This window comes from Sturnira hondurensis, unplaced genomic scaffold (assembly GCF_014824575.4).
Source record: "Sturnira hondurensis isolate 20B ecotype Veracruz unplaced genomic scaffold, ASM1482457v3 Scaffold0007797, whole genome shotgun sequence".
NCBI classification, from domain to species: Eukaryota; Metazoa; Chordata; class Mammalia; order Chiroptera; family Phyllostomidae; genus Sturnira; species Sturnira hondurensis.
The window spans coordinates 247,548-271,554 of NW_028080428.1; the positions used below are offsets into that span (position 1 = coordinate 247,548).

At 50.7% G+C, this 24,007-nt stretch overlaps 3 protein-coding genes and 1 pseudogene across 11 annotated transcripts; 1 reads left to right on the forward strand and 3 right to left on the reverse strand.

Moving 5' to 3' along the window:
- Positions 1-3,081: 3,081 nt before the first annotated feature.
- On the reverse strand, positions 3,082-4,068 carry LOC118991650 (mitochondrial import receptor subunit TOM20 homolog; annotated as a pseudogene).
- Positions 4,069-5,340: 1,272 nt separating this feature from the next.
- On the reverse strand, positions 5,341-7,547 carry LRRN4CL (LRRN4 C-terminal like). The gene is made up of 2 exons (XM_037052937.1): positions 7,244-7,547; positions 5,341-6,742 (listed from the first exon to the last, which is right to left on the reverse strand). Exon 2 carries the CDS (start codon positions 6,735-6,737, stop codon positions 6,021-6,023), a length of 717 nt encoding a protein of 238 aa, XP_036908832.1. The 5' UTR covers positions 6,738-6,742; positions 7,244-7,547; the 3' UTR covers positions 5,341-6,020.
- Positions 7,548-8,058: 511 nt separating this feature from the next.
- Positions 8,059-23,819, reverse strand: BSCL2 (BSCL2 lipid droplet biogenesis associated, seipin). 9 transcript variants are annotated; one of them, XM_037052944.1, is made up of 13 exons: positions 23,126-23,209; positions 22,790-22,869; positions 20,856-21,068; positions 18,819-19,135; positions 17,012-17,093; positions 11,530-11,673; positions 10,351-10,485; positions 10,075-10,172; positions 9,041-9,182; positions 8,830-8,908; positions 8,611-8,682; positions 8,443-8,523; positions 8,059-8,302 (listed from the first exon to the last, which is right to left on the reverse strand). In XM_037052944.1, exons 3-13 carry the CDS (start codon positions 20,940-20,942, stop codon positions 8,160-8,162), a joined length of 1,380 nt encoding a protein of 459 aa, XP_036908839.1. In that variant the 5' UTR covers positions 20,943-21,068; positions 22,790-22,869; positions 23,126-23,209; the 3' UTR covers positions 8,059-8,159. The 9 variants fall into 9 exon arrangements, with proteins under 9 accessions (XP_036908839.1, XP_036908838.1, XP_036908837.1 ...); XM_037052943.1 differs by having other exon boundaries at positions 22,790-22,926; positions 23,126-23,188; XM_037052942.1 differs by having other exon boundaries at positions 22,790-22,970; positions 23,126-23,186.
- GNG3 (G protein subunit gamma 3) lies at positions 21,437-22,846 on the forward strand. Its single transcript, XM_037052947.1, has 3 exons — positions 21,437-21,666; positions 22,006-22,105; positions 22,354-22,846. Exons 2-3 carry the CDS (start codon positions 22,007-22,009, stop codon positions 22,480-22,482), a joined length of 228 nt encoding a protein of 75 aa, XP_036908842.1. The 5' UTR covers positions 21,437-21,666; position 22,006; the 3' UTR covers positions 22,483-22,846.
- Positions 23,820-24,007: the final 188 nt, after the last annotated feature.

A 24,007-nucleotide genomic window follows, 5' to 3' on the forward strand; every position in this document is an offset into this window, starting at 1 on the left:
ATCCTGTTGGAATGGGATAGAGAAATGGCCCCTAAACCAGGGCGCCTGAGAGCTGTGGGGAAGGCAGTATGCCCTGAACCCCTGGGTGGAAGCCAGTTCCTGATACGGTCCCTTGGTGCAACCAGTTAAGAAGCCATTTGGCACTGTTTACCAATATCAGAAGCAGGCTGACCTGCTCAGCCTCTTCAGGGAATTGAGTCTTTTGCAAAACACAGTATCTTACCCCATCATCACCTCCCTGCTTAAAACTCCAAGCCACCCCAATCACTTAGGAGGGGATTTAGATGCCAGTAGTCTGGGTTCCTCCTGCCGCACCCCTCCTCTTTTGGTAGAGCCCCATCTGTAAAGTGAGGATAACAATAGCACCCACCTCAGGTACCTGGCAAGACTGTGCTGTGCCAATGTAATTAGCAGTTTTAACTTCCACCACTAGAGGGTAACTTGTGCTTATTGCAAAACAGGCCCTCTCCCTTCTCCTGGCCTTTGCACCTACCCTACCCTCTGCCTTTGCACCTACCCTACCCTCTTCTGTGGGCTTGGTTAACTCTCCGTCAGTTTTTGGACTGGATTCTGGGTTTTCTTCTTTCCTTCTTTTATTTTTTAAAAGATTGTATTTATCTGTTTCTAGAGAGACAGGAAGGGAGGGAGGAAGAGAGGGACAGAAACATGGCATGGTTGCCTCTGGCACGCCCCCTACTGGGGACCAGGCCCAGGACCCAGGCATGTGCCCTGACCAGAAATTGAACTGGTGATCTCTTGGTTTGCAGGCTGGCACTCAATCCACTGAGCCACACCAGCCACGGCTTTCTTTCTTTCTTTCTTTAAATTTTTATAACTTGGACATCCAGCCAAGATGGAGGCATAGGTAGACACACTGTGCCTCCTCGCGCAACCAAAATAAGGACAACAAAAATTTAGAAGCAAAAAAGCAACCGGTACTGACAGAAAATTGAACTGTATGGAAGCCCGACAACCAAGGAGTTAAAGTAGACACATTCATCCAGACCAGTAGGAGGGGTGAAGTTGGGCAGCCAGGCGGAGAGGGGTCTTGGCAAAAAAAAAAAGTAAAAAGCAGTGGCTGGTGGTCCCCGGGCACGTGGGGCAGCAGCGGGGGGTACCCAGTGAGGCGGCAGATTATAGAGGGGCGCTGGTGCACAAGGTGGCTGGTGGACCCAGCAGTCCCACATTCATGTGCAGATAAACCAGGCAAAGCTGGGGAGTGAGACAGACTGAGCAACCCAGGGTCCCAGCGCAGGGAAATAAAGCCTTGAAACACCAATTGAAAACACCTGTGGGGGTCAAGGCAGCAGCGGGAGAAAGTCCCAGCTTCACAGGAGAGTTTGTTGGAGAGACCCACAGGGTCCCAGGATGTACACAAACCCACATACCCAGGAATCAGCACTAGAGGGGCCCAATTTGCTTGTGGGAAATGGGGGAAGTGACTGAAATCCAGCAGAGAGCAGAGCAAGCGCCATTGTTCCCTCTTGGACCCTTCCGAACATCCAGGGTCACAACACAGCCACGTGAGTGGCCTCTCCCAGGCGAACACCTAAGGCTCCATCCCTTACTACAAGGTTCCTCAATACAAAAAAATGGCCCAAATGAAAGAACAGATCAAAACTCCAGAAAAAATACAACTAAGCCATGAAGAGATAGGCAACCTATCAGATGGACAGTTCAAAATACTGGTGATCAGGATGCTCAGAGAATTGGTTGAATTTGGTCACAAATTAGATGAAAAAATGAAGGCTACGCTGAGTGAAATAAAGAAAAATTTACAGGGAACCAACAGTGATGGGAAGGAAGCTGGGACTCAAATCAATGGTGTGGACCAGAAGGAAGAAAGAAAGAACAAACAGAAAAGAATGAAGAAACAAGAATTCAAAAAAATTAGGAGAGGCTTAGGAACCTCCAGGACACCTTTAAACATTCCAACATTTGAATGATAGGGGTACCAGAAGAAGAGGAAGTGCAACAAGTGGAAAAGTTATTTGAACAAATAATGGAAAACTTCCCCAATATGGCAAAGGAAATAGACTTCCAGGATATCCAGGAAGCTCAGAGAGTCCCAAAGAAGTTAAACCCAAGGAGGAACACACCAAGGCACATCATAATTACATTACCCAAGATTAAAGATAAGGAGAGAATCCTAGAAGCAGCAAGACAAAAAGAGAGTTATCTACAAAGGAGTTCCCACTAGACTGTCAGCTGATTTCTCAAAAGAGACCTTCCAGGCAAGAAGGGGCTGAAAGGAAGTATTCCAGGTCATGAAAGGAAAGGAGACCTACAGCCAAGATTGCTCTATCCAGCAAAGCTATCATTTAGAATGGAAGGACAGATAAAGTGCTTCTCAGATAAAGTCAAGTTAAAGGAGTTCATCATCACAAATCCCTATTATATGAAATGTTAAAGGCACTTATCTAAGAAAAAGAAGATAAAGAAACAGGTACAGTAAACTGTGACAGCAAACTCACAGTTATTAAAACCACACCTAAAACAGAAACAAACTAAGCAAACAACTAGAACAGGAACAGAACCACAGAAATGGAGATCACGTGGAGGGTTATCAACAGGGGAGTGGGAGGAGGAGGAGAAGTAGGGAGAAGGTACAGAGAATAAGTAGCATAGATGATAGGTATAAAATAGACAGCAAAAGGTAAGAATAGTATGGGAAATATAGAAGCTAAAGAACTTATAAGTATGACATACGGACACAAACTAAAGGAAGGAATGCGGGTGGGAGAGGGTGTGCAGTGTGGAGGGGAGTGAAGGGGAAAAATGGGATGACTGTAATAGCATAATCAAGAAAAATATTTAAAATTTTTTTATAACTTTATTTGAGCCAAACTGATGACATGGAGCAAGATTTCAAATGCTCCGTAGGTTTGCTTTCCGAGGGAAGCCTGCTTTGTCTATCCCCACCTCACCACCCAGCTCATGTAATCACCCCATTAAGCATTTATACTCCTCCTGTGCAGTCCTTGTTGATTACTTAGCCCACTTCACAGGCCTTTACTAGGAGGCATAGTAAAAATAAGTCACTGATACCGATAATGTATACACTAGAGGCTTTTATTTTTTTTAAGATTTTAAAAACATTTTTAATGGAGATTATGATGTTGATATTCGTTTCTCATTCCACATCATCTTCAGCCAAGCTCTGAGCACTTACAATTCTCCGATTGTTGGACGCCTAGCCAGAAGCATCTGGACACGGGCCGTGGGAGTGTTTGCTGTGGCGCTTGGAGTAACCGCCGTGGCTGTCCTCACACCGCAATCGCACTGGTCCGGTGGTCTACGCTCTTTCATACCCACCTTGAGCTACTAACTCCACCACGCTGTGTTTCTTCGAGGAACAATTTCCAAACAGCTTCAGCACCTCTAAGGTCCGGTAACCTGGAAAGTCCACCTCTCCCTTTGACAAGCTTCTGTTTCTGTCTTCGTTCTCGCAGCCCGTTCCTGACGTTGGGGTCCCTCCGTCTCTTGCGGTCGAAGTCGATGTAGTACCCGATGAAGAGGCCCCTTACACGCCGGCAGCGGTGGCGCTGCTCCGGCCCACCACCTTGTCTCCACCGTGGCGAGGGGTCGGCAGCCGAGGGGACCAGAGGAGAAGCCACTGGCCACGAGCCCGTGGAGAGGACCGGACCGCACGTTTCCAACTGGCTCTTGCTGAGGAGGAAAAGCGGCGCCCACCATTTCCAGCCGGGTCACCCAAGGGCCCTGGGCCGCCCACGGCAGTCTATACACTATAGAGACTTTTAGGTGATTAATGCATATTTAATCATCACTACAACCCCGTAATACAGGGACCACGATTAGGCACAGGAAGGTGAGATGATGTACCTAAGGTCACAAAGCTGGTGCCCCGCAGAGCTGGGATTCAAACCCTCGTGAACTCCATGAATGCAGTACGTTCACGAAACCGCTACGCCAGGTTGCCTCTCCAAGGTGCAGTGCAGCGCCTCAGCCTTGAAGTTGGGAAACTCGGGCCCCAATCCTATCTCGACTTCCTACATGTAGCTTCAAACCATTTAGGACCTCAAATTTCTCATCTGTGAAAGGGTCCATACCATCTGTTGAAATGATTGTAAAGATTGATAACACAGGGGAAGCATGTCTTTTTCAATCGAATTCATTGGGATGACCCTGGTTAACAAAATCATACAGGTTCCAGGTGCACAATTCCACAGCATACCTGTACAATGTATTATGGAAGCACATGCTTAATGATGAGGTAGTTAGTCCTCGTTATTTGCAAATGGATAAATGATGAGGATACAGTAAGCAAAGTAAAAAGGCAGAAAGTATTCACTGGAGTGTGATGAGTGTATTCTATATAACGACTGTGTTCTAAATTTATTCTAGAAGTCCAATAGTAAAAGAATGATTAAATTGTGTAGGACTGCCTCTTTGACCTACTTCCAGGCAAGTACCGTATAGAAACACAAACACCTGAGGATACACAAACAAGCATGTCCATAGCAAACACTACGGACACATGTCCCAACAGAGTGACGGCTGCTGTCAGTTAAGGAGTATCCTTCTGGGGAAGGTTAAGCATCCTGCCCTGGCTGGTGTGACTCAGCAGCGGACTGAGTGCTAACCAAAAGGTTGCTGGTTCGATTCCCAGTCAGGGCACATGCCCAGGTTGCTTGTGAGAGCCAGATGGATGGGTCTTCAAATCATATGGATGCTTCTCTCTCTCCCTTCCCCTCTCTAAAAAGAAAGAAAATCTTCTTAAAAAAGAAAGTTATGCATCCTTTAACATAACTTAAAGAGGCTATGATTTACCAAGAAGGAAAATTGTGCATAAGAAACAACATGCAAAAAGAAAATATTTGTATTGCATAGAGATCTGCTCTGCTACAAGACAGAAACATGTTGAGGAGGAGAACTTTTACTTTCTATGATTCAGTATTATGTGAAATTTGTGCTGCTTTTATAGTTTAGAAAATATTCTAAGAACTTTGAATCTTGCTCTTGGAAAAAAAGAGTGATAAGACCAACAAAAGTAAGTATTATACTCTTTAGCAACCGATTCACTTAATAAATTCAGCCCTGGCTGGTGTGGCTTAGTGGGCTGAGCAGAGGCCTGTGAGCCAGGGGGTCGCTGGTTGATTCCCAGTCAGGGCACGTGCCTGGGTTGGGGGCTGGATTCAGGCCCCGGTTGGGGGGAGTGAGAGAAGCAAACAACTGATGCTTCTCTAACACATGGATGTTTCTCTCCCTCTTTCTCCCTCCCACCCCCTCTCTGAAAGTAAATTTAAAAAATTTTAAATCAAAATTATGTGGACTAATCTGAAAAGTAAGTGTGTGGGCAGGTAGTTGAAAAGGATTATGAAAAATTAAATGTTTCCCTCTTGTTTCCGATAATACTGTTACAGGGGGTACACGGTAAACACAAACTGGGGGGAAGAGGAAATTCCTTGTTATTATTATTATTTTTATGTATTTTTTTAGCTGGCAAGTTTGACCCAGACAGCTGCTCCAGCTGTCCTCTCTTCTCCACCCCACGCCCGTCCTTTATTCCCACCGGCCTGGGACGCAGGCGTGGGCAACCTCAGTGTCTAGACAAAAGGCAGGAGGCGTGGTCTCCCGCCCGACTCCCGTCCTGCAGCAGCCGGTCCTGGAGCCCCGCGGGAGCCACCCGCCGCGGCAGAGCCCTTCTAGGGCCTATGGCGGGGGTTGCTGACTACAGCCAACAGGCCAGATGTGGCCTGGCCCTCATCTATCAGGTCCCTGGGCTAAGAATGGCTTTTACATTTTTATAAATGGCTACCTGGTCCTATAAGTACCTATATAACGTCCTCGATTTTATCGTCTGGAACCGCAAAACCGGAATTGTTCACTGTCTTGTCCTTTGAGAAAACCTTTGCCGACCCTGTTTCTCTACTCCCTCCCAACTTCAGCCAGGAGCACAGGTGACAGTCTGGGACCCGCAGGAACTCTCACCGGGAGCGTGCGGCGGCAGGGGCCCGCACCTCCTCCCGGAGCTCCAGCCCAGCTGCACGCCGGCTGCTTCAGAGCTCTGCGGTGGGCGGGGTGACCGCGCGGGCGCGGCGAGGACAACCGCAGCGCTGGCGCAGGCAGAAGTGCCAGACCAGGGCGCCGCAGCTCAGCAGGGCCAGCGCTGCTCCCACGCCCACGGCCGCGTGGACCAGGCTGTGGGGCCGGAGGGGCACGGCCACACGGCCACACGGCCCGAAGGCAGGGAGGCCCGCACCCTCAGGGCCCTCGCCACCCTCCCCAGGTACGCTGCTAACACCTGCCGCGTTAGCGGCCACCACGCAAACCACATAAGCGCCCCCGGGCTTCAGCCCCTTCAGTTCTGCTCGCCGGAAGGTAGAGTTGAGGGGCAGGCCCTTCTGGGGAGGCCCGCTGCCTTCCCAAAGCAGCAGCCAGTACTGGTGCACCGGGGAGGAGGGGGCACACCAGTGCACCAGCGCGCTGCCGTCCTCAGCCACCACGTGCACTTCTCCCAGGCGGGGTGGGGCGGGCGGCTGAGCAGGGCTGGAGAGCCCCGGGCACAGGCAGGCCGTCGGACCCGCCCTCTGCAGCTCTTTGCACGGGACCTGTAGGTGGCGGCAGCGGTCATAGTCACAGAGGACAGCCGGGAAAAGTGACCGCGTTATCTCCTCTCCCTCTTCTTCTGAGTCTTGAGGGGCCAAGTGCTGCGCTCTGGGAACCAAGGAGAAGGCGAGAGCCAGGAGCCACAGAAAGCAGGAAAGGCCCAGCATGGAGTCTGGAAGGGGAGGAGATTCTGGGTCAGGAAAGGCTGCTGAGCCCCCACCTTTCCAGGCCCCCTGGCTCAACAAAACCCCTGGGGATCAGGGGACACTACTGGGGCCTGAGAGAACAGGAAAGAGGAGGGAATGAGACCGACACACTCATTTGTCAACCAGTTTCTGAAGAGCCTATGTGCTAGATTTCAGGCAAAAAAGAAGAATAAAGTGTGGTCGGACGGGAGACAGATGTGTGACCAGCAAGGTAGGAAGCAGGAGAAACAGTTAATGAATAAACCAACTGCTGAGGGGAGAAGAGGAGGAAAATATTTATTCAGCTGAGGAAAGAAAAGTGGAGTAATTCCCAGCTGCTACGCAGAGAGAAGATCTCAAAGAGAAAGGTCGGAGAGAACGGAAGGGGAAATAGGGAGCTCACAGCCCACTTGTCACAGGAGGCCTGATCCTGGCCAGTTCCCCACTTGCCCCTGATCCTCCCCGGCCGCCCGCCCGCAGCCTCTCACCAGTGTGGGGGCCTTGGAATTTGCCACCAGACCTCCGTGAATTTCAGGCCCAGGGGTCCCCAGGAGCACAGGCTGCGCGGTCAGGTTTTGCGTCTTCAACTTCAATTCTGTTTTGCCCTGAAACTTTTATACCCTTCAGCTGTGATGTCACTACCTAGTCCCCCCCCCCAGCCCCCCTTTCCTGGTGAGTGCCAAGAAAAGGGCTAGTCCCTTCAGAGGGTCTGAGTCACAGGGCCAGGAACTGGGGAAGCCACACGCTTCGGTTTCAGCTGGAGGCCAGGATGCCTGGGTTCTGAAAGGGGACTGGAATGTGGAAAGCAGCCAGGAGCTGAGAAACCAAAGGCTAAATCATGTGAAGGGATGAGAAGGGACACGAGGGAGGGGGCCACCTGGTTGGTATCAGAGGAAAACAGCTGTGGACAGCATGTGGCTTGGGCCACAAAATGCTGTTTTGGTAAAAATCCTAACACTTCCCTGGCTGTCATTTCCTGCCTTCTGCCTCCCAGTGGACATTAAAGGAGGGGTGCAGAGGCCTGAATGATGTAGCCCAGCTCTCCAGACCCGCCCTACATTATCCCCCTCCCCAGAGGGAAATACGAGTCACGTGGATGGGAGAGGCCAGAGAGGTTTTCTCTCCTTGCACTCCTGAGGCTTACGAATGAAAACAACTGTGTTTAATCCAGGGTTTGGAGGCCCTCCCCACTGGCCCCAGAGAAGAGAGCCTCTGCCCATCAGGGGTGGGTGATGCCTGGGGAACACAAGGTTTTCAAGTGACCCCAAATCAAGTTCAAGGAGTCAGTGAGGAGTCAGGGAAGTCGCTGGCAAGAATATAGTTTACTGGGAAAGCCACAGACAAGGGCGGAAGGGAAAGGGTCCAGTGGAAAGGGCTGGAGTGTGGGCCTCTGCCCTGTTCTCTTCAGGAGCTGGAGCAGGTGGGGTGCCGCTGCTGAGAGCCCCTGGAGGGATCAGAGCTGCCCAGGGTCTCCGGGGCCAGGGCAGGGGCAGAAGCAGGCAGGTTGGCCTCGGTCAGCAGAGCTGCATCTTCCCAGGAGCCTGAACCTGGGCCAGGGGAGGGAGAAACAACATTCCAAATGGGAAATGAGATAACCAGGGGCCCTTCACCCCCACCTGGTGCAGCCTCTTCTCCACCCTCATGCCACCGCCCAGCCCACCCTGCTCCCTACGCAGGGGTCCCTCACCATCGCTGGCCTCGGGCTCCAGCTCTTCCTCTCCGCTTTGGGGCTGCTGGTCTGTTTTTTCCTCCTCAGACAGCTGGCCCTCTGCAGCCACAGGGGGAGAAGAGGCTAAAGGGGTGGGCTAGGAGGAGGGGAGGAAGGGATGGATGGAGGATGGCTGCAGCACCATACCTGTCCCTGAGGGGTCTTCAGGGCTCTCACCGTCCTCTGTGACGTCCGGCAGCTGGATTGATCCCTCCTGGCCTTGGGACAGAGGGCAGGACAGGGCCAGGATGGCTATGCCTGGATGGCGGTGCCTTTCCTTTGGCCCTCTGCTCAGTGTGCGTGCCTTAAGCCTCGGACTGGATGGAGCAGAAGCCCCCATCACCCACCCCCACCCCCCACCATTACCTAGCTGACGGGCAGCGGTCCTTCCCTGGGCTTCCTTCCGGGCCCCATCCCTTTTCCGGATGTTCACCTGTAGAGGAGACTACTCGGCAGTGAGGACTGACTTTCCCTGCCAGTGATCGGGGGCCCTCACACCCGGGGCCCCCAGTGTGCCCTGGCCCACTCCCAGTCAGAGAAGGATCCCCAAGGGCCGAGGAAAGGGGTCCTTAGTGACCTGCAGGGCGAAGCGGTGTCGGGGCCAGACGCCTCCCCACATCCACTGCATGTAGCTGAAGAGCACGATCACGCTGAGGAAGGTGAAGTTGCTGGCGACACCTATGAAGGCGCAGGTCATGGGGAAGTTGTACAGCAGGTACCTGAGGCAGCAAGTAGGGACAGAAAGGTAGCAGTGCCAGGCACCAGCCTTCTCAGAAGACAGCAGTTCTCAACTCTGGCTGCATATCCATAGATGCTTTTAAAAAGGCTCATGGCAGCCCTGGCTGGTGTAGCTCAGTGGATTGAGCGCAGGACACACGAGAGGCAATCATACATTGATATGTCTCTCTCTCTCTCCTTCCCCTCTAAAAATAAATGAATAATTTTTTTAAAAAAGAGATATGCCAAAAGAACATATGAAAAAAAAAGTCTCATGGCACCATGCTCAGTTGGTTAGAGAGTCATCCCACACAACAGATGGTTGCAGGTTGAATTCCCTGTCAGGGCACATGCCTAGGTTGCAGGTTCAGTCCCAGATCCCCAGTCTGGGGGGATGCTCGAGGCAATCAACTGATGTTTCTCTTCCCTTCTCTCTCTAAATATCAGTAAGCACACCCTTGGGTGAGGATAAAAAAAAAGTCTGATGTCTGATGGCCAGAGGTGAGCCCAATAGATTCTGGCTCGGTTGGAGTGTTTTTAAAAAGTTCCCCAGGGAATAAACAAACAAACAAAACCAAAGCAAATTCACAGAGGTAGACAAAAGGCGAAATGGGTAAAGGGGCTCAGTGGTATGGTGATGGGTGGAAAAGGACTTGGTAGTGAGTATGCTGCAGTACGAACAGTTGGTGAAGTACAATGTGGTAGAAACTAATGTTGAAATGTTAGAAACTAATGTTGAAAAAGGGAGGGAGGGAGGGTTCCCCGGGAAACTGATATGTGCAGCCTGGGTTGACACCTGTGGCCCACGTAAGACCTGTTACCTTTGCTTAGGACCCTCTTTGCTTAAGGGCAGCCCCAGGGGAGCCTCCGAGGTGGGCTCTGGTGGTTCCTCACCTGAGCCCAGAGAAGTGGGCGTGGATGCGGAGGTAGGCTCCGTAAAGCTGGATACGCTTGCTGTGTACTTCAATTATTGCCCCGGTGGTCGGCACATACTGCGGGGTTGGGGTGGACGGGTGGTAGCGGCATCAGGCCAGGGTCCTGCTGCTGTCAGTGTGAGGCCCATTTCCAGGCTCTCTGTTGCTGTCCCTCCTCCCTGAGCCCAGAGGCTCCTCAGGTAGAGCTCTGGGCTTGTGGGGAAAGCCATCTCCTAGTCTCCCTTCACGCACTTACCGAGTTTTCTCTGTATTCTGGGTACAGCTCCACCTCCAGGACCTGCTTCTGCTCTGCAAACCCGAACAGCAGCAGGCTCGAGAAGACCAGCGTGTCAAGCATCTGGAGCAGGTCTGAGCGGTAATGCAGCATCACCTGCCGGGGCCGGGAGGCAGAGGCTGCGGTCAGGCACCCCAAGGCTCGTTCTCACAGGCCGACCCACCCGCGGCCGCCCCTGAGCAGTCTAGGAAGGCTGCTGCATCCTCGGGTCCCCTGCTCCCTCACCTACACCTTCTACCGCACACCGTCCAAGTCTTGGCCCAGGCATTCTGAATGACCAAGGGACAGCCCTGCCCTTCCCAACCACGTGTTTCCATCCCAGAACAACAAAGGAACCTTCCCAGGTTACGCCTAGCACTGTCTCAGCTCTGCCTCCCCCCCAGAGAGTTCTAAAATCCAGAACAGGTCAAGGCCCAGTGTACCACCTGAAGCTTTGTCCCTACATGGACATTCAGGGATTTGCTTCATGATGTGGTTCTGTTGACAGTTAAGAATGGAGCCTGAACGATTATTGAACACCCACTATGTGCTAATAAGCACTTTACATTTCCTCACGGAACCCAGACTAGTCTGGCTATGCGGAGTCACTACTATGCCGTTTATAACACTTTAAAACCAGTAGGGTTAAGGCCCTGGCTGGTGTAGCTCAGTGGATTGAGCACAGGCCTTCGAACCAGAGGATCGCGGTTCGATTCCCAGCCAGGGCACATTGCCTGGGTTGCAGGCCACCAGTTCCCTGCAGGCCAACTCCCAGCAGGGGACGGATGAAAGGCAACCATACATACATTGATGTCTCTCTCCCTCTCTCCTTCCCATCTAAAGATAGCTGCCCCTCAGCCAGTGTGGCCAGTGTGTTTCGGAGTCAGGGTGCGAGCCTCAGGTTTGTCCGGCCCCAAAGGGACCCGCTGTCAGAACAGTTCCACTCCAGACTCTACCCTGAGGCTGGACAACGCCACCAGCTATCTGGGGGGGTGCTTCTCTCGCTTGCTAAACTGACCCCTCCCCCCTGTCCTGATGCGTCTGCGACCTCACAGCGGGATGTTTTCCCTCACACGGGATGTTTTCTCCCGAGGGCCCACCCCTAGTTCCTACCTGCCGCCGCCCTTCTGCATGCCTCCCACGCGGGCCGCATACACTTACGGAGCGAGAGGAAGTGGAGATGATTCGTCCACCTCGGGTGTAGCACGAAATGGTGACCAAGAACATGCCCAAGCCTTGATTCACAGGGGACTCCGGCAACTCGAGCTCCAAGGTGACGCGGTAGGGCTGCCCATACATCAGCACCTGTCCAAGGTAGCCACATCTCTTTTCAAAAGTACTCTTATTTTACCTTATTTTTTTTTACTTGCCTGAAGGTGCCTGACAGCAAAAACACATTTTTAAATTGTACTGTCCGTTGCCCACCTCCCCGCTAAACCTCCAAATACTTGGCCACGCCCCCCTTGGTTGGCCTTGAGGGCCTCTTCACCTCTCATCACAAGAAGGTGCTGCCCCCTTCTGGTGGCTAGATCCTTCCCACTTCTGAGATTCTGAGATGTGAATCAGACTAGTTGCTCTATTCTAAGAAAGGGTGTGTGTTGGGTTTCTTTTCCAGAAGTGAACCATCCTGTTGCCAACTGGGCCATCTGTGACTCAGGCCCGTCCCGGGAGGCCACCCCGCCGGGCCCAGCCTGCCTGCACTTACATTATTAATTAACCCAGTGCCAGAGTGCTAACCACCTCCCGAGCCAGCGCAGGCATCACCCCTGTGCTCCAGATCCACTTTTCGTCACTGTGGGTCCCTTATCTTGGTTCCATTGGTACAACCCTGAGAAGACTGCTTCTCTGGGATTAATCTCGGAATGTTACAGACTGGCCACCAACACACCCTGGCTTTTCCTGACCATTCCTATGCTCCCCTGATCCCGTATCAACTGTTTTCTTTATGTCATGACCCCCTTGGGGTGACATAAAAGAATCCCAGAGGGTGGTGGTAAAACTTAAGCTATTGCAACAGATTTTAAAAACTATTCTGGTTTTTTTTTAAATTATTTATTTATTTCTTTTTAGAGGGGAAGGGAAGGAGAGAGGAAGAGAAACATCAATGTATGGTTGCTTCTCGTGCATCCCCTGCTGGGAAATGGCCCCTGCCGGGAACTGGCCTGCAACCCAGGAATGTGCCCTGACTGGGAATCGAACCTCGATCGTCTGGTTCGCAGGCCCACACTCAATCCACTGAGCTACAGCAGCCAGGGATATTCTGCTTATTCGATTACAGTTGTCCCAATTTTTCCCCTTTTGCCCTCCTCCGCCCAGCCACTCCCTGCGCCCATAGTCAATCCCCACACCACTGTCCATGCCCAGGGGTCATTCATATGTTTGTCTTTAACCGAAGAGAGAATAGATTTTTTAAAAGTTGAAAATCATTGCCCCAGCCCACAGTGAACCAGCTCCAAAAGCTGGATATGGCTATGAGGGTCCTCTGAGAACTTTGTCACCAGGGTAAAAGGTGGAGTGTGCTGATTCCAGTCTTTATGCAGATTCTTATTTTCAGTCTGAATTATCTGTTGAAAAATGGATTCCATGAGATTCCTAACCCCCTCCATAGGTCGGATGAGTCTAAAGCAGTTGCTTCACTGACTTCTTTGCAACATTAAAATATTGGGTTGGCCAGGACTTCCGGCCAAGATGGAGGTGTAGGTGGAAACACTGTGCCCCCTCCCACAACTAAATTTAAAGTCAGCGAAGTTTTAGAAACAAAAACACAGCCAAAACACAAAAAATTGAACTGTACAGAAGTCCAACAACGCACCACTCAGCTAGACCACATGACAACCCAGCAACTGGGTTGCCTGGCCCTGGTGAACACCTAAGGCTCTGCCCCTCATACATAACAGGTGTGAACAGACCAAACATTATGACTCAAGAACAACTCAAGGCCCCAGAGCCTATAATTCTAAGTGACCAAGAAATAGCCAGCCTTTCAGATGCACAGTTCAAAACTCTGGTGATCAGGATGCTCACAGAATTGGTTGATTTTAGCCACAAATTAGAGGAATATATGGAGGCTAAACTGATTGAAATGAAGGAAAATGCACAGGAAACCAATAGTGATGGAAAGGAAACTGGGACTCAAATCAAGGGAGTGGACGAGAAGGAAGAAAGAAACAACCAAGCAGAAAAGAAGGAAGAAACAAGAATTCAAAAAAATGAGGAGAGGCTTAGGAACCTCCAAGACATCTTTAAATGTTCCAACATCCGAATTATAGGGGTACCAGAAGGAGAAGAGGAACAGCCACGAGTGGAAAACTTATTTGAACAAATAATAAAGGAGAACTTCCCCAGTCTGGCAAAGGAAATAGACTTCCAGGAAGTCCAGGAAGCTCACAGAGTTCCAAAGAAGTTGGACCCAAGAAGGAACACACCAAGGCACATCATAATTACATTAGCCAAGATTAAAATGAAGGAGAGAATCCTAGAAGCAGCAAGATAAGGGGACAGTCACCTACAAAGGAGTGCCCATCAGACTGTCAGCTGATTTCTCAAAAGAGACCTTACAGGCAAGAAGGGGCTGGACAGAAATATTCCAAGTCATGAAAGGCAAGGACCTACATCCAAGATTGCTCTATCCAGCAAAGCTTTCATTTAAAATGGAAGGGCAGATAAAGTGCTTCTCAGGTAAGGTCAAATTCAAAGAGTCATCATCACCAAGCCCTTATTATGTGAAATGTTAAAGGGACTTGTCTAAGAAAAAGAAGATAAAAAAATATGAACAGTGAAAGGACAGCAAATGCACAGTTATTAACAACCACACCTAAAACAAAAGCAAACTAAGAGGACAGCTAGGTCAGGAGCAGAAACATAGAAATGGAGATCACATGGAGGGTTAGCAACAGGGGAGTGGGAGGAGGAGGGAGAAGGTACAGAGAATAAGTAGCACAGACAGTAGGTAGAAAATATATAGGGAGGAGGGCAGGAATACTATGGGAAACACAGAATCTAAAGAACTTGTGACACATGGGCATGAACGAAAGGGGGGGAATAGTGGGGGAGGGGTGTTCAGGGTGGAGGGGAGTGAAGGGGGGGAAATGGGACAACTGTAATGGCATAACCAATAAAATATATTAAAAAAATATTGGGCTGGCCAAAAAGTCTGTTTAGTTTTTTCTGTAAAATAAATGACACATTTTTAATTTTCACCAATAACTTTATTGATTTGGATATTTTGAGTATGTCAGCTGTCTCCCACTATTGGCTTCTGGTGGGTCGAGGCCAGAGCTGCTGCTAAACATCTTCCCGTGCATCAGGCAGCCCCACAGCGAAGTTATTTGGCCACAATGTCAGCAGCACCAGGAAACTTTGCAAACCACTTTTGACATGTTCGGTCAATCACAGCACCTTCTCCGTACACTGCACAAATCTTTATTTGTTTTTCAGTTGAGTTTTTACTTTTCTTGAAATAATAAAGCATAATATGCTGAACACGTTGTGTATTTTCTTCCATCTTCGAAGTTAAAATGGTTGCACAAAAATTCACCAATTTTGATGTTTTTTGAAAAACACATGCTGATATGACAACTGTCATAATACAATAATACAATCTAACAAAACTGTCTCGATTGAAGTTAAAGACAACTAAGCACTACTAGAGCCATCGTGCAGAAAAAAGTAAGTGAACTTTTTGGCCAACCCAACAGTCCCCTGGGCGGGCTGGAAGGAAATGGGAGCCACTCACTGCTCACTAACGGGCACAGGTTTCTTCTTGGGGCGGTGAGTGTTCCAGAACCGTCTGTGGTGATGTCTGCCCAGTGTGTGAATATATGTTTTAAATTAGTGGATTGTATATAATGTGAATTTTGTCTCAATAAAGATGTTTTTGTGTCTGTGTATTTTATATACATACATATATACAACTAGAAATTCTAAATAAATGTCATCTCCAAAGAGACCCGTGGAACCTCATACCAGAACCTTGTGAAGGACTCCGCACCCTTGCTCCTGTGTGTCTCCCGCTGGGCAGAGTCCCCCTTCTCTCCCACTCCTGTGCCCTGTTCCCTCTTCTCTGAAGGTGCACTTGGAGCCTCACCATCTCCACAGTCTCACACTGATCTCTCCAATTCTTCACAAATTCTTCTGAGACGCAGAATCTGCATCTTACACTTTGCCACTTATACAATGTATAGAATTCTATCGGTCCTGTGACTTCCCTGAAAGCAGGACCACATCTTCTATGTTTAGCAAGGCATTACACACACAGTAGACACATTAGTTCATCCGTCCATCCACCCATCCATTCAAAACTGCTCACTGCAAATAAACAAAATGATCGACCTGCTTGTTATCAGGGACTTGGCCTGGATCTCGCCCCTCACCCTTCAACTTCCCCTTCCTTCTTCACCCAGCAGCCTCATGCCCGACTGCCTGAAGCTCCCTGCAGCCCGCTGGGATCTCGACCATTGGTGGCCACACAACCGCACGCACTCTCCCAGGCACAGACGCGCTGAGGCTTCGCTTCTGTTCTGCTCTATATCCCATTTGTGATTAGTATTACCGTTGCCACCGAAGCACTCTGAACCAACGTCCTCAGAGAACACTCTACCAGAACCTCCGAGCTCCCTTCCAGAGTAGCAGCACAACAGGGATAGACCTGTCTTGCCGCGCCCAGTGCTCCGCCTCACTACTTGGAAATCCTCCGCTTGGGGCCCACTCGTGGGACCGGGTAAGTATGTTTTTGGTAATGAATTGCTACCTTGCAGACTGCAGAAGTCACAGGAGACACAGTTTCTCAGGTTTTCTGTCAAATAAGGCCAGTCTGCATCCCCATCCCAGGGAACCCCAAACTCTGCAGCTTATACTCCCCTCTTCCAAGTGTTTATTTGTATTCTGCATTTTCTGTCTTTAAGTCAGTGTGCTCCCAAGTATCACTTTTGAAAAATAATTTTCAAATGATTTTGAAACTCTTCAAGTTAGTCTGACCACTGACGACATGGCTGACAAACAACTCAGAAAACCCTGGTGACCAGAAACCAGAAATGATACTGCCCTCCCGTCCTCCAAGGGTCTTCTCAAGTAGTGGGGGCTGCACCCTTTTTCAGAGTCTAATAAAGACGCATGAATTCCTAGTCTGCATTTGTTGGGGTTTCCAGGTTGCTTGAAGTCATACAGGCATCTGGCTGGTCCTGTGACACAGTGCCCTTTGGAATGGCAGGTTACGAATATTTGTCAACAGTTTCATAATTTTACATACAAGCTTTCAAAACTCTGGGGTGGATTCCATCCTAGTCCAATGAAATAGCTGGTTTGTTCATTTAGGTTCATTTAGGTCTAAAACACACCTCATGTCATCGATATGGACTGGCTGAAACGATTTCAGGAGGAGAATATTGCTAACATTGGCAGGAAAGAACAATCTATATCATTTATTCAGACTCCAATTTTTTCTTTAGATTCCCTTTGTTTCTTTTTTTGTTGTTGTTGTTGAATTTGCTCAGGTGACATTGGTTCATAACTTCCCTTTTCTTGCCAGCCTTCCCTCCTTAATCTCTATTACTCAATCCCTGTTCTCCAGGTCTTTCTCAAGTGTTCCTTTTGATTTCAAGTCATCAAAGTGCTAATGCAACCTCTGTTCAGCTCCCATACTCACCCGATCACGTCCGCCCTTAGCGAGGGACACGTTGGCAACAGGGAAGGAGCAGAGTAAGGAGGCGGAGGGGTCACAGTCAGTCCTAAGTGAGAATGAGGATGACACTGCTAAGTTATGGAGTCTGCCTTACCTGTCGGTGTCCCACGTTGGCCCCCTAGCGTTCCTTCCTGTCCCCCAACCCTTTTCCTGGAACAGATACCCTTCTCTGTTGGAGAGGGAGCAGAAATGCGGCCAGCAGATTCAACTGATTCATTCTCTCGTGGCTGCTTCAGCTTATCTCCTCTCATAGAGCAGACATTCTTTTTTTTTTAATTTAAAATTTTTTATTAATTTATCTTCAGAGGGGAAGGGAAGGAGAGAGGGTGAGAAATATCAATGTATGGTTGCCTCCTGTGCGTCCCCCGCTGGGAACTGGCCTGCAACCCAGGCCTGTGTCCTGATTAGGAATTGAACTGGAATCCTCTGGTTCGCAGGCCTGTGCTCAATCCACTGAGGGATTGAGCCCTCAGCTAGGGCTGAGCAGACAATCTTAAATGGGAATCTATAGACACTTAGTTGAAAGGTTTCCGACTTAAGCAGTTCTCATTTGGGGAACTTGATAAAAATGCAGATTCCTGGGTCCCACCTCCAGATTCTGATTCAGTAGGTCTGGTCTGGGGCCTAGTCAGAAATGACTCCTCCAGAGGGATCCACAGATGGTCTTTAAGAGGCTCAGGAACCCCCTCAGGTTATAGGCAAACTTGTTGCAGGATATGCATGGGCACGGAGCTACGCTTTTATGGCAGGAAGAGCCGTAGCTTCTGTGAGATCCATACCTCCTAAAAGTTTAAGCCGCTCTGCTTTAGAAATTACAGCTCATGACCAGGGACTCGAAACAGGGAAAAAATATTCTGGACCGTTGATAATGCCCTTATTAGCATCTCTTGATTGGTCCTATGGCCTAATTGTTAAGACACAGGGAGAGGATTTGGCAGGGTCTGTAAAATGGGGAGGTGCAGGACTTGGGAGTTTACACAGCCAGTGCCTTGTGCTTCCATAATCTCTACTGTGCAATAGACTATCGGGAATGGGAGCAATGTCAAAGGCAAGGTGCTGCTTTCCTAGCACCTCCTCTAGTAAAAGCCAGATTAGTTCTGAGATGACCCAAAGGGTTGGCTGGTTTCGTTGGTCTGCTGTGGCCCTGAGAGAAGTCTGATCCAGCCTCAGTAGAACTGATACTTACAATGTCTAGAAGGGGAATTAAAAAAATATTCTAAAAAAAATACATATTCTTTTAGCCCCGGCTGGTGTGGCTCAGTGGACTGAGTGCCAGCCTGCGAACCAAAGGGTCACGGGTTCAATTCCTAGTCAGGGCACGTGCCTGGGTTGCAGGTCAGGTCCCCAGTAGGGGGCATGTGAGAGGCAACCACACATTGATGTTTCTCTCCCTCTTTCTCCCTCCCTTCCCCTCTCTCTAAAAATAAATAAATAAAGTCTTTAAAAAAAGAACTCTGCAATTAAAAAAAATTTTAATTATTTTAACCAGAAGTAGAACTAGGATCCTAGACCCCTATCACCTGAAACCTGTTTTAAAAAAATTTTATTTTAATTGTTGTTCAAGTACAGTTTTCTGCCTTTTACTCCCATCCCAGCCCACCCCCCCCAACCTGCTTTTTAACCTGGGGCTGTGAAAGGTAAGAAGTTACACAAGCACACTGGGCCCAAGTTTACTCCTCAGTAAATGAGGGGGTTGCACTGAATAAGCCCTAAGGGGCCTTGCAGCAATTCTCCCACAGATTCCTCTACTACGATGGAGGGCCCTTCTCACCTGTAGTAGAAATGCACGGGGCTAAGGTGGCTGACTGTCGGCATGTAGGAATAGTAGAAGGAGCCATAGAGGAAAACAGACACCCAGAGCAGGAGGAGGATGGTGCAGAAGAGCACCCCAAACTGCAGCAGCAGCTTGCGGGCACGGCCTGCCAAGATATGGCCCACCTCCTGGGCCCACAGCAAGGCAGGTACTGGTGGGTCATTGACCACCGCAGTGGGTGCAGCGGGCCTGGCCCCAGGTTCAGGCTTTGAGTTCCTAGCTGTTTTGCCACCTGGACGCCATCCCTGGCCATGAGATGAAGCAGCCGGTGGTTCCTGGAAAAAGACAGAGGAGGAAATAATAGCTTCTTTCTAGGAGTTGGTGGGGACAAAAGGGAAGGTTACTGGGCTGACTTTGAGGATCCAGAGACAGCAGAGTCTTTGTTTATATAGCCTTTCTCCATATGACTATGTTTCTCAGCCAATTATGCCTTCCCTTTCCTCCACTGTGCTTGTTCACCCCCAGTGCCAGAGCTCCTCAGTTGAACTGGTCCTCTTGTGATCTCATTCTGGGACAGGCCACCTTGCTACTCGATCACAGCAACACAAAAATATAGAGGAGCGCCTTAAAATTCTTAAGGAGCTTTTACACACAGGATGACACTGAATCCACACTGCGAAGTATTGCACTGAGAGAAAGAGCGACGTGACTTGTGCCTAAAGTTGCACAGCCAGACTCAAAGCAAGCAGCGGAAGCGCAGTCACAGCTGCCTCCCAAGTTTCTCCTCTCCTTCTGGAGCTGCTGTCGCTCCCTGACCAGCCGGCGCCCCACCATGGGCAGGGTGTTTTGCAGACTATGGCTGCTCCCCACCAACCCCCTACGGCTCGCGGGTGGACGCAGCACCTGGAGCCCCCGCTTTAATTATTCCGCTGTGGAAAAAATCAATTCGCTAGCCGTCAGGGATCTACAGACTCACCAGCATCGCGCGCTGCCTGGGGCAACCGCGAGAGGGACTTCCGTCTCCCGGACACGCCCCACCCCCTTCTGCAGACAGCCAATGTAGTCCGGGGGTGGGGCCTACTGCAGGGGAGGGGTCCGATAGTGGGCGGGGCAAGGCCCGGGTCCTGATGTTCTGATTGCGGAGCTCCCACCTCCGCGCGCTCCTCACTCTTCTTACCCCGCGGTCCGTGCCCGTCCATCCTCCGGTTACCACGACCGAAGGGGACAGGCACCTCCCTCCAAGACCCAAGACATTCCCAGGGCATGCTATGAGTCAGCAGCATCCACCTCGGCCTGCCTCTCGAGGCCGCAATCACGGCCGCCCACACCTACACCACCGGCCATTTAACCCCCAAAAACGGGGAGAGAGGAGGGCACCCAGCTGGCGCCGCCTTTTTCCGCCCATAGCTCTTTGGGCCGTTAGGCATCCAAGACAGACAGCATTCGCCCAGAGAACACTGCAGTCCGCAGGAACTTGTGCATCCTGCGCGTTGCGCCGACGCTCTGGCTGTCCCGTATTTAAAAGCATTTCAGCCTGGTGTTTTTCCTCTAGCTTTTACGATGCGTGATCGACTTCCTCCGACCCTAACTAGACTCTCCTTCAGAGTCCACACAGCGCATTATCTAGACGAGGTCTTGGAAGGCTGTATCTTCTGTTTTTGTATGTCTGTATTCACCCCAAATATGAGCTCTCAGAGCGCCCTGGCCGGGTGGCTCACTTGGCTGGAGCATCTTCCTGTACACTAAAAAGGTCTATTCCCGGTGGGGGCTCATAGGAGGCAACTGACTGATGTTTTACATCCATGCTTCTCTCCTCTTTCTCTTCCAATCTCACAATAATGCTTCTCTCCCCCCTCCTTACTCTCTCTAAAATCAGTAATTTTTTAAAATATTTAAAATTATTTAAAGAGCTCTTGGAGGGTAATGTCAGTGTGGGGGGCATCTTTACACCCCCAAAGCAACAAGCACGATGCTCTTAGACCAATACTCCCCCCCCAGCCCAAAAGCCCATCTATTTCCAAAACAACCACAGACTCTCCTCACAGTGCACCCTACCTCTTCTTTGTCCGATTCTTTGATCTGGTCTCTGAGCGTCTCTTTCCCCCCAGATTCTTCTCTTTGGGATGCCGTTTCTTTAGACATTTTCCTGTACCTTGCTGCCCCTGGATCTTGCGCTCGAATCACTTTTAGCTAGAACATGAAGTGCAGATCCAGAAGCTGATACCTGTAGCTCATCACATTTTCCTGGATATGGGGAATAGAGGGTCCCTGGAAGAGAAACGAAGATTCATGTGATAAATGCTGTGTCAGAGTAGAGGAGAGGGATGATGGGGGCGACTGCCCAGTTGATGTCAGATTTTCAAATGAGCAGGGTACCCCACAGCCAGTACAGACTCCACTGCAGGGGCTGTCACAGGCCCAGACCACCCCATTTGAGGGGGAAGTCTGCCTGTGCTTCAGCTCCTCTGGGGAGGGCTCTAGGCGACTCAGAACGAATACAATGGGGGAGGGGCAGGTGTTGAGACAGTAACAGTGGGAGTGTGCACAGGGGCTGCAGGCAGCAGCCAGGCTCCCCCACTGGTCAGGCAGTTGGTATGCTCCAGGATCTGAACAGCTCCTTCAAGCATCCTTCATCTGCAGGTACCAGCTGTCTGGGCAGGGCTTGAGCTGCAGAAACTGGGACCAGCCCTCGGCAGACCACTGACCTGACCCACCCAGTGGCCTTCTCTGTATTAGCAGCTTCTGCTGCCACATCAGACACTTTTGGCTGCAACTCCCTGCAAGGTGGGGCGCCCATCTCAGGCAGAAGGTTTCGGTGTACCCCACTGACTCTACTCCCCAGGGCTTCGGCTGCCTGTGGCCTCAGGTGAGTCACGAACATCTTGCTTTTCCCCGCTGGGGCTCAAGGGGGCAGGTGGGGATTATGTACCCTCCCCATCAGGGCGGGGCTCCTTCTGGTTGTGGCTTTCAGAACTAGGAACACATGGCTTGATGGCTGAAAAGCCTTAAATCATTTGTATGTTTAATGATCTGTGGCCTAGGCTCATTTCCTCAGCTGAGGAAGATGGGGATGGGAAAGTCCACTGGATGGGAATACGAAAACATGATATTGGGGCACATGGCCCCAGCCTTATAAAGGCTGGATGAGTGTGCATGGAGGGGGCCTGCAGTCGAGATTGCTCAGCTGTCCCTCTCTTTTCTCCAGAATGAAAGGGGAGACGCCTGTGAACAGCACTATGAGTATTGGGCAAGCCCGCAAGATGGTGGAACAGCTTAAGATTGAGGCCAGCTTATGCAGGATAAAGGTGGGTGGGACCCTGAGTCCCATTAGTTTGGCCTGGCTGTGCTGTATATTCCCAAACCTCAGGAAAAAGATGCTCCCCCCTCCCTCGACTCCCTGAGATCAGGGAAGAAGTCCCAGGCTCTACAAGAAGAGGTGTCCCCAGGCCTCTGTGGGGGATGAGGGATGGGAAGACTGTCTTAAGGGAAGAGAAACTGCAGTCCCTTTCAGGGCTTCTGGTTGGCTAACAATTCCCTCCTGGCTGTGCCCCAGGTGTCCAAGGCAGCAGCAGACCTGATGACTTACTGTGATGCCCACGCCTGCGAGGATCCCCTCATCACCCCTGTGCCCACTTCGGAGAACCCCTTCCGGGAGAAGAAGTTCTTCTGTGCCCTCCTCTGAGCTGCCAGGTCCCTCTCACAACTCACCTTCTCCTCTCGTGAGCCCTTCCTTAGGTCAGTAACTATCATCAGCCCTTGAGGGTCCCTTGCATACTCTTCCTGGCCCTTGTCCAAACCCGTGAGGTTATCTGAAGCACAAGGCCCTCCCCTCACCTATCTGTGGACTCCATTTCCACACCCACTGGGGCACCCTTTGCTCCTCCCACAATAGGGCCACCAGACTCTTGCCAGCTTCCTGCCCACTTCCTTCTGTGACCCGCTCACACAATGGAGAGAGGGATGGGCTGGGTGCTTGCTCCCAGTCTCACCTGGAGCTATTGGAAGGGTAAAGCCATTTGAAGAATAAAATCATCCACAGTCTCAGAGGTACAGCTCCTGTGTTACAGTTCTTGGGGGAGAGGATCATCAATCATTAGTTGTGGGTGTGGGTGTGGCAGTTGAAAGGCTGCCACGGAGGAATAGGGCCAGTCAAAGCAGGTTCTACAGTGTCTAGGATCGGAGATCGGTGCGGTTGGGGGGATAGCGGGTGCGAGAGAGCATCTCAAGTAGAAGGATTAAGTTACACCAGACACTCAGAGGCTACAGAGGAAACACACACACACGCGGGTAATGAACAACGAAGGCAAGTGAAACTAAAAACAGACCGAACAGGGTAGACTTAAAGAGGTATTCGGGAGGGCAGCCGCAGACGACAGGAACCCAGCACGGAGGGGAGGAGCTCGGTTTCAGTTCCTGCAAAGGGGCAGGTCTTACTTCTAAGATGGCCGCGCCCACAGCGGGCCCCTTTCCAAGATGGCTGCCGCCGTGGGACCAGCGCCAATATGACAGCCCTACGTCACTGCGTTTCACCGTTCAGGGCTTCTCCGCCAACCCCAAACTTAAAATGGCGGCCCCAGGCAGCTAGAGTTCTCAATATGGTCCCTTCCGTGCTTGTCTGATGTGTCCCAAAATGGCTTCTCCTGCCCTTGCCAACTCGATACCCATTCCTACACCTCCTCCCAGAGTTCGAAAGACCTGTCCCCACGATCCAGGTGAAGGCACACGGGAGGTTACAGCCTAGGATCATGGGAGGCGGGGACCTCAGCAAGCACTGCGCAGCAGGCTCTGGTCGTGCGGATCTTGCAAGGAGGCAGCCTAGGTTTTTAGATTGCAGAATAGAGGCTCCCATTGGAGGGTCAGCAGAAGTGTGCCGTCAGTATTGGCGCCGTTCATTTCGGGGTGCCTTTCCTCGTTACCTTCTGGTGTCCCTAGGAGTTGGACAAGCCCGAGGCTTTTTTCTGGGAAATGGTGCTCACTCTGTTCCCACCTGCCCCTCAGGCCCATTGTCAAGAAGCAATTTCCCAGTGTGCTTAGGGCCCCTTGTAGTGGTGCAACTTGCTGCCTGGCCAGAAGCCAGACCTAAGAGTTAATGTCTCACAAGCACTTCGGGACTCAAACCTGACAGGCTTATAAGCCTCAGAATGCCTTTCCAGAAGCCTTTTCCTTCCAATGGTGAATATACCGAGGTGCGCCCTGGATCAAGGTAA

Coding starts and splice junctions, on each gene's coding strand:
- BSCL2 (XM_037052938.1), bottom strand. CDS start 23,804: ATGGGCCTGAGGGGCAGGTGGGAACAGAGTGAGCACCATTTCCCAGAA. Junction 8,909..9,040: donor GACACCGCTTCGCCCTGCAG/GTCACTAAGGAC, acceptor ACTGCCGAGTAG/TCTCCTCTACAGGTGAACAT. Junction 8,683..8,829: donor GACCGCTGCCCGTCAGCTAG/GTAATGGTGGGG, acceptor CTCTGTCCCAAG/GCCAGGAGGGATCAATCCAG.
- GNG3 (XM_037052947.1), top strand. CDS start 22,007: ATGAAAGGGGAGACGCCTGTGAACAGCACTATGAGTATTGGGCAAGCC. Junction 22,106..22,353: donor CCAGCTTATGCAGGATAAAG/GTGGGTGGGACC, acceptor GCTGTGCCCCAG/GTGTCCAAGGCAGCAGCAGA.
- LRRN4CL (XM_037052937.1), bottom strand. CDS start 6,737: ATGCTGGGCCTTTCCTGCTTTCTGTGGCTCCTGGCTCTCGCCTTCTCC.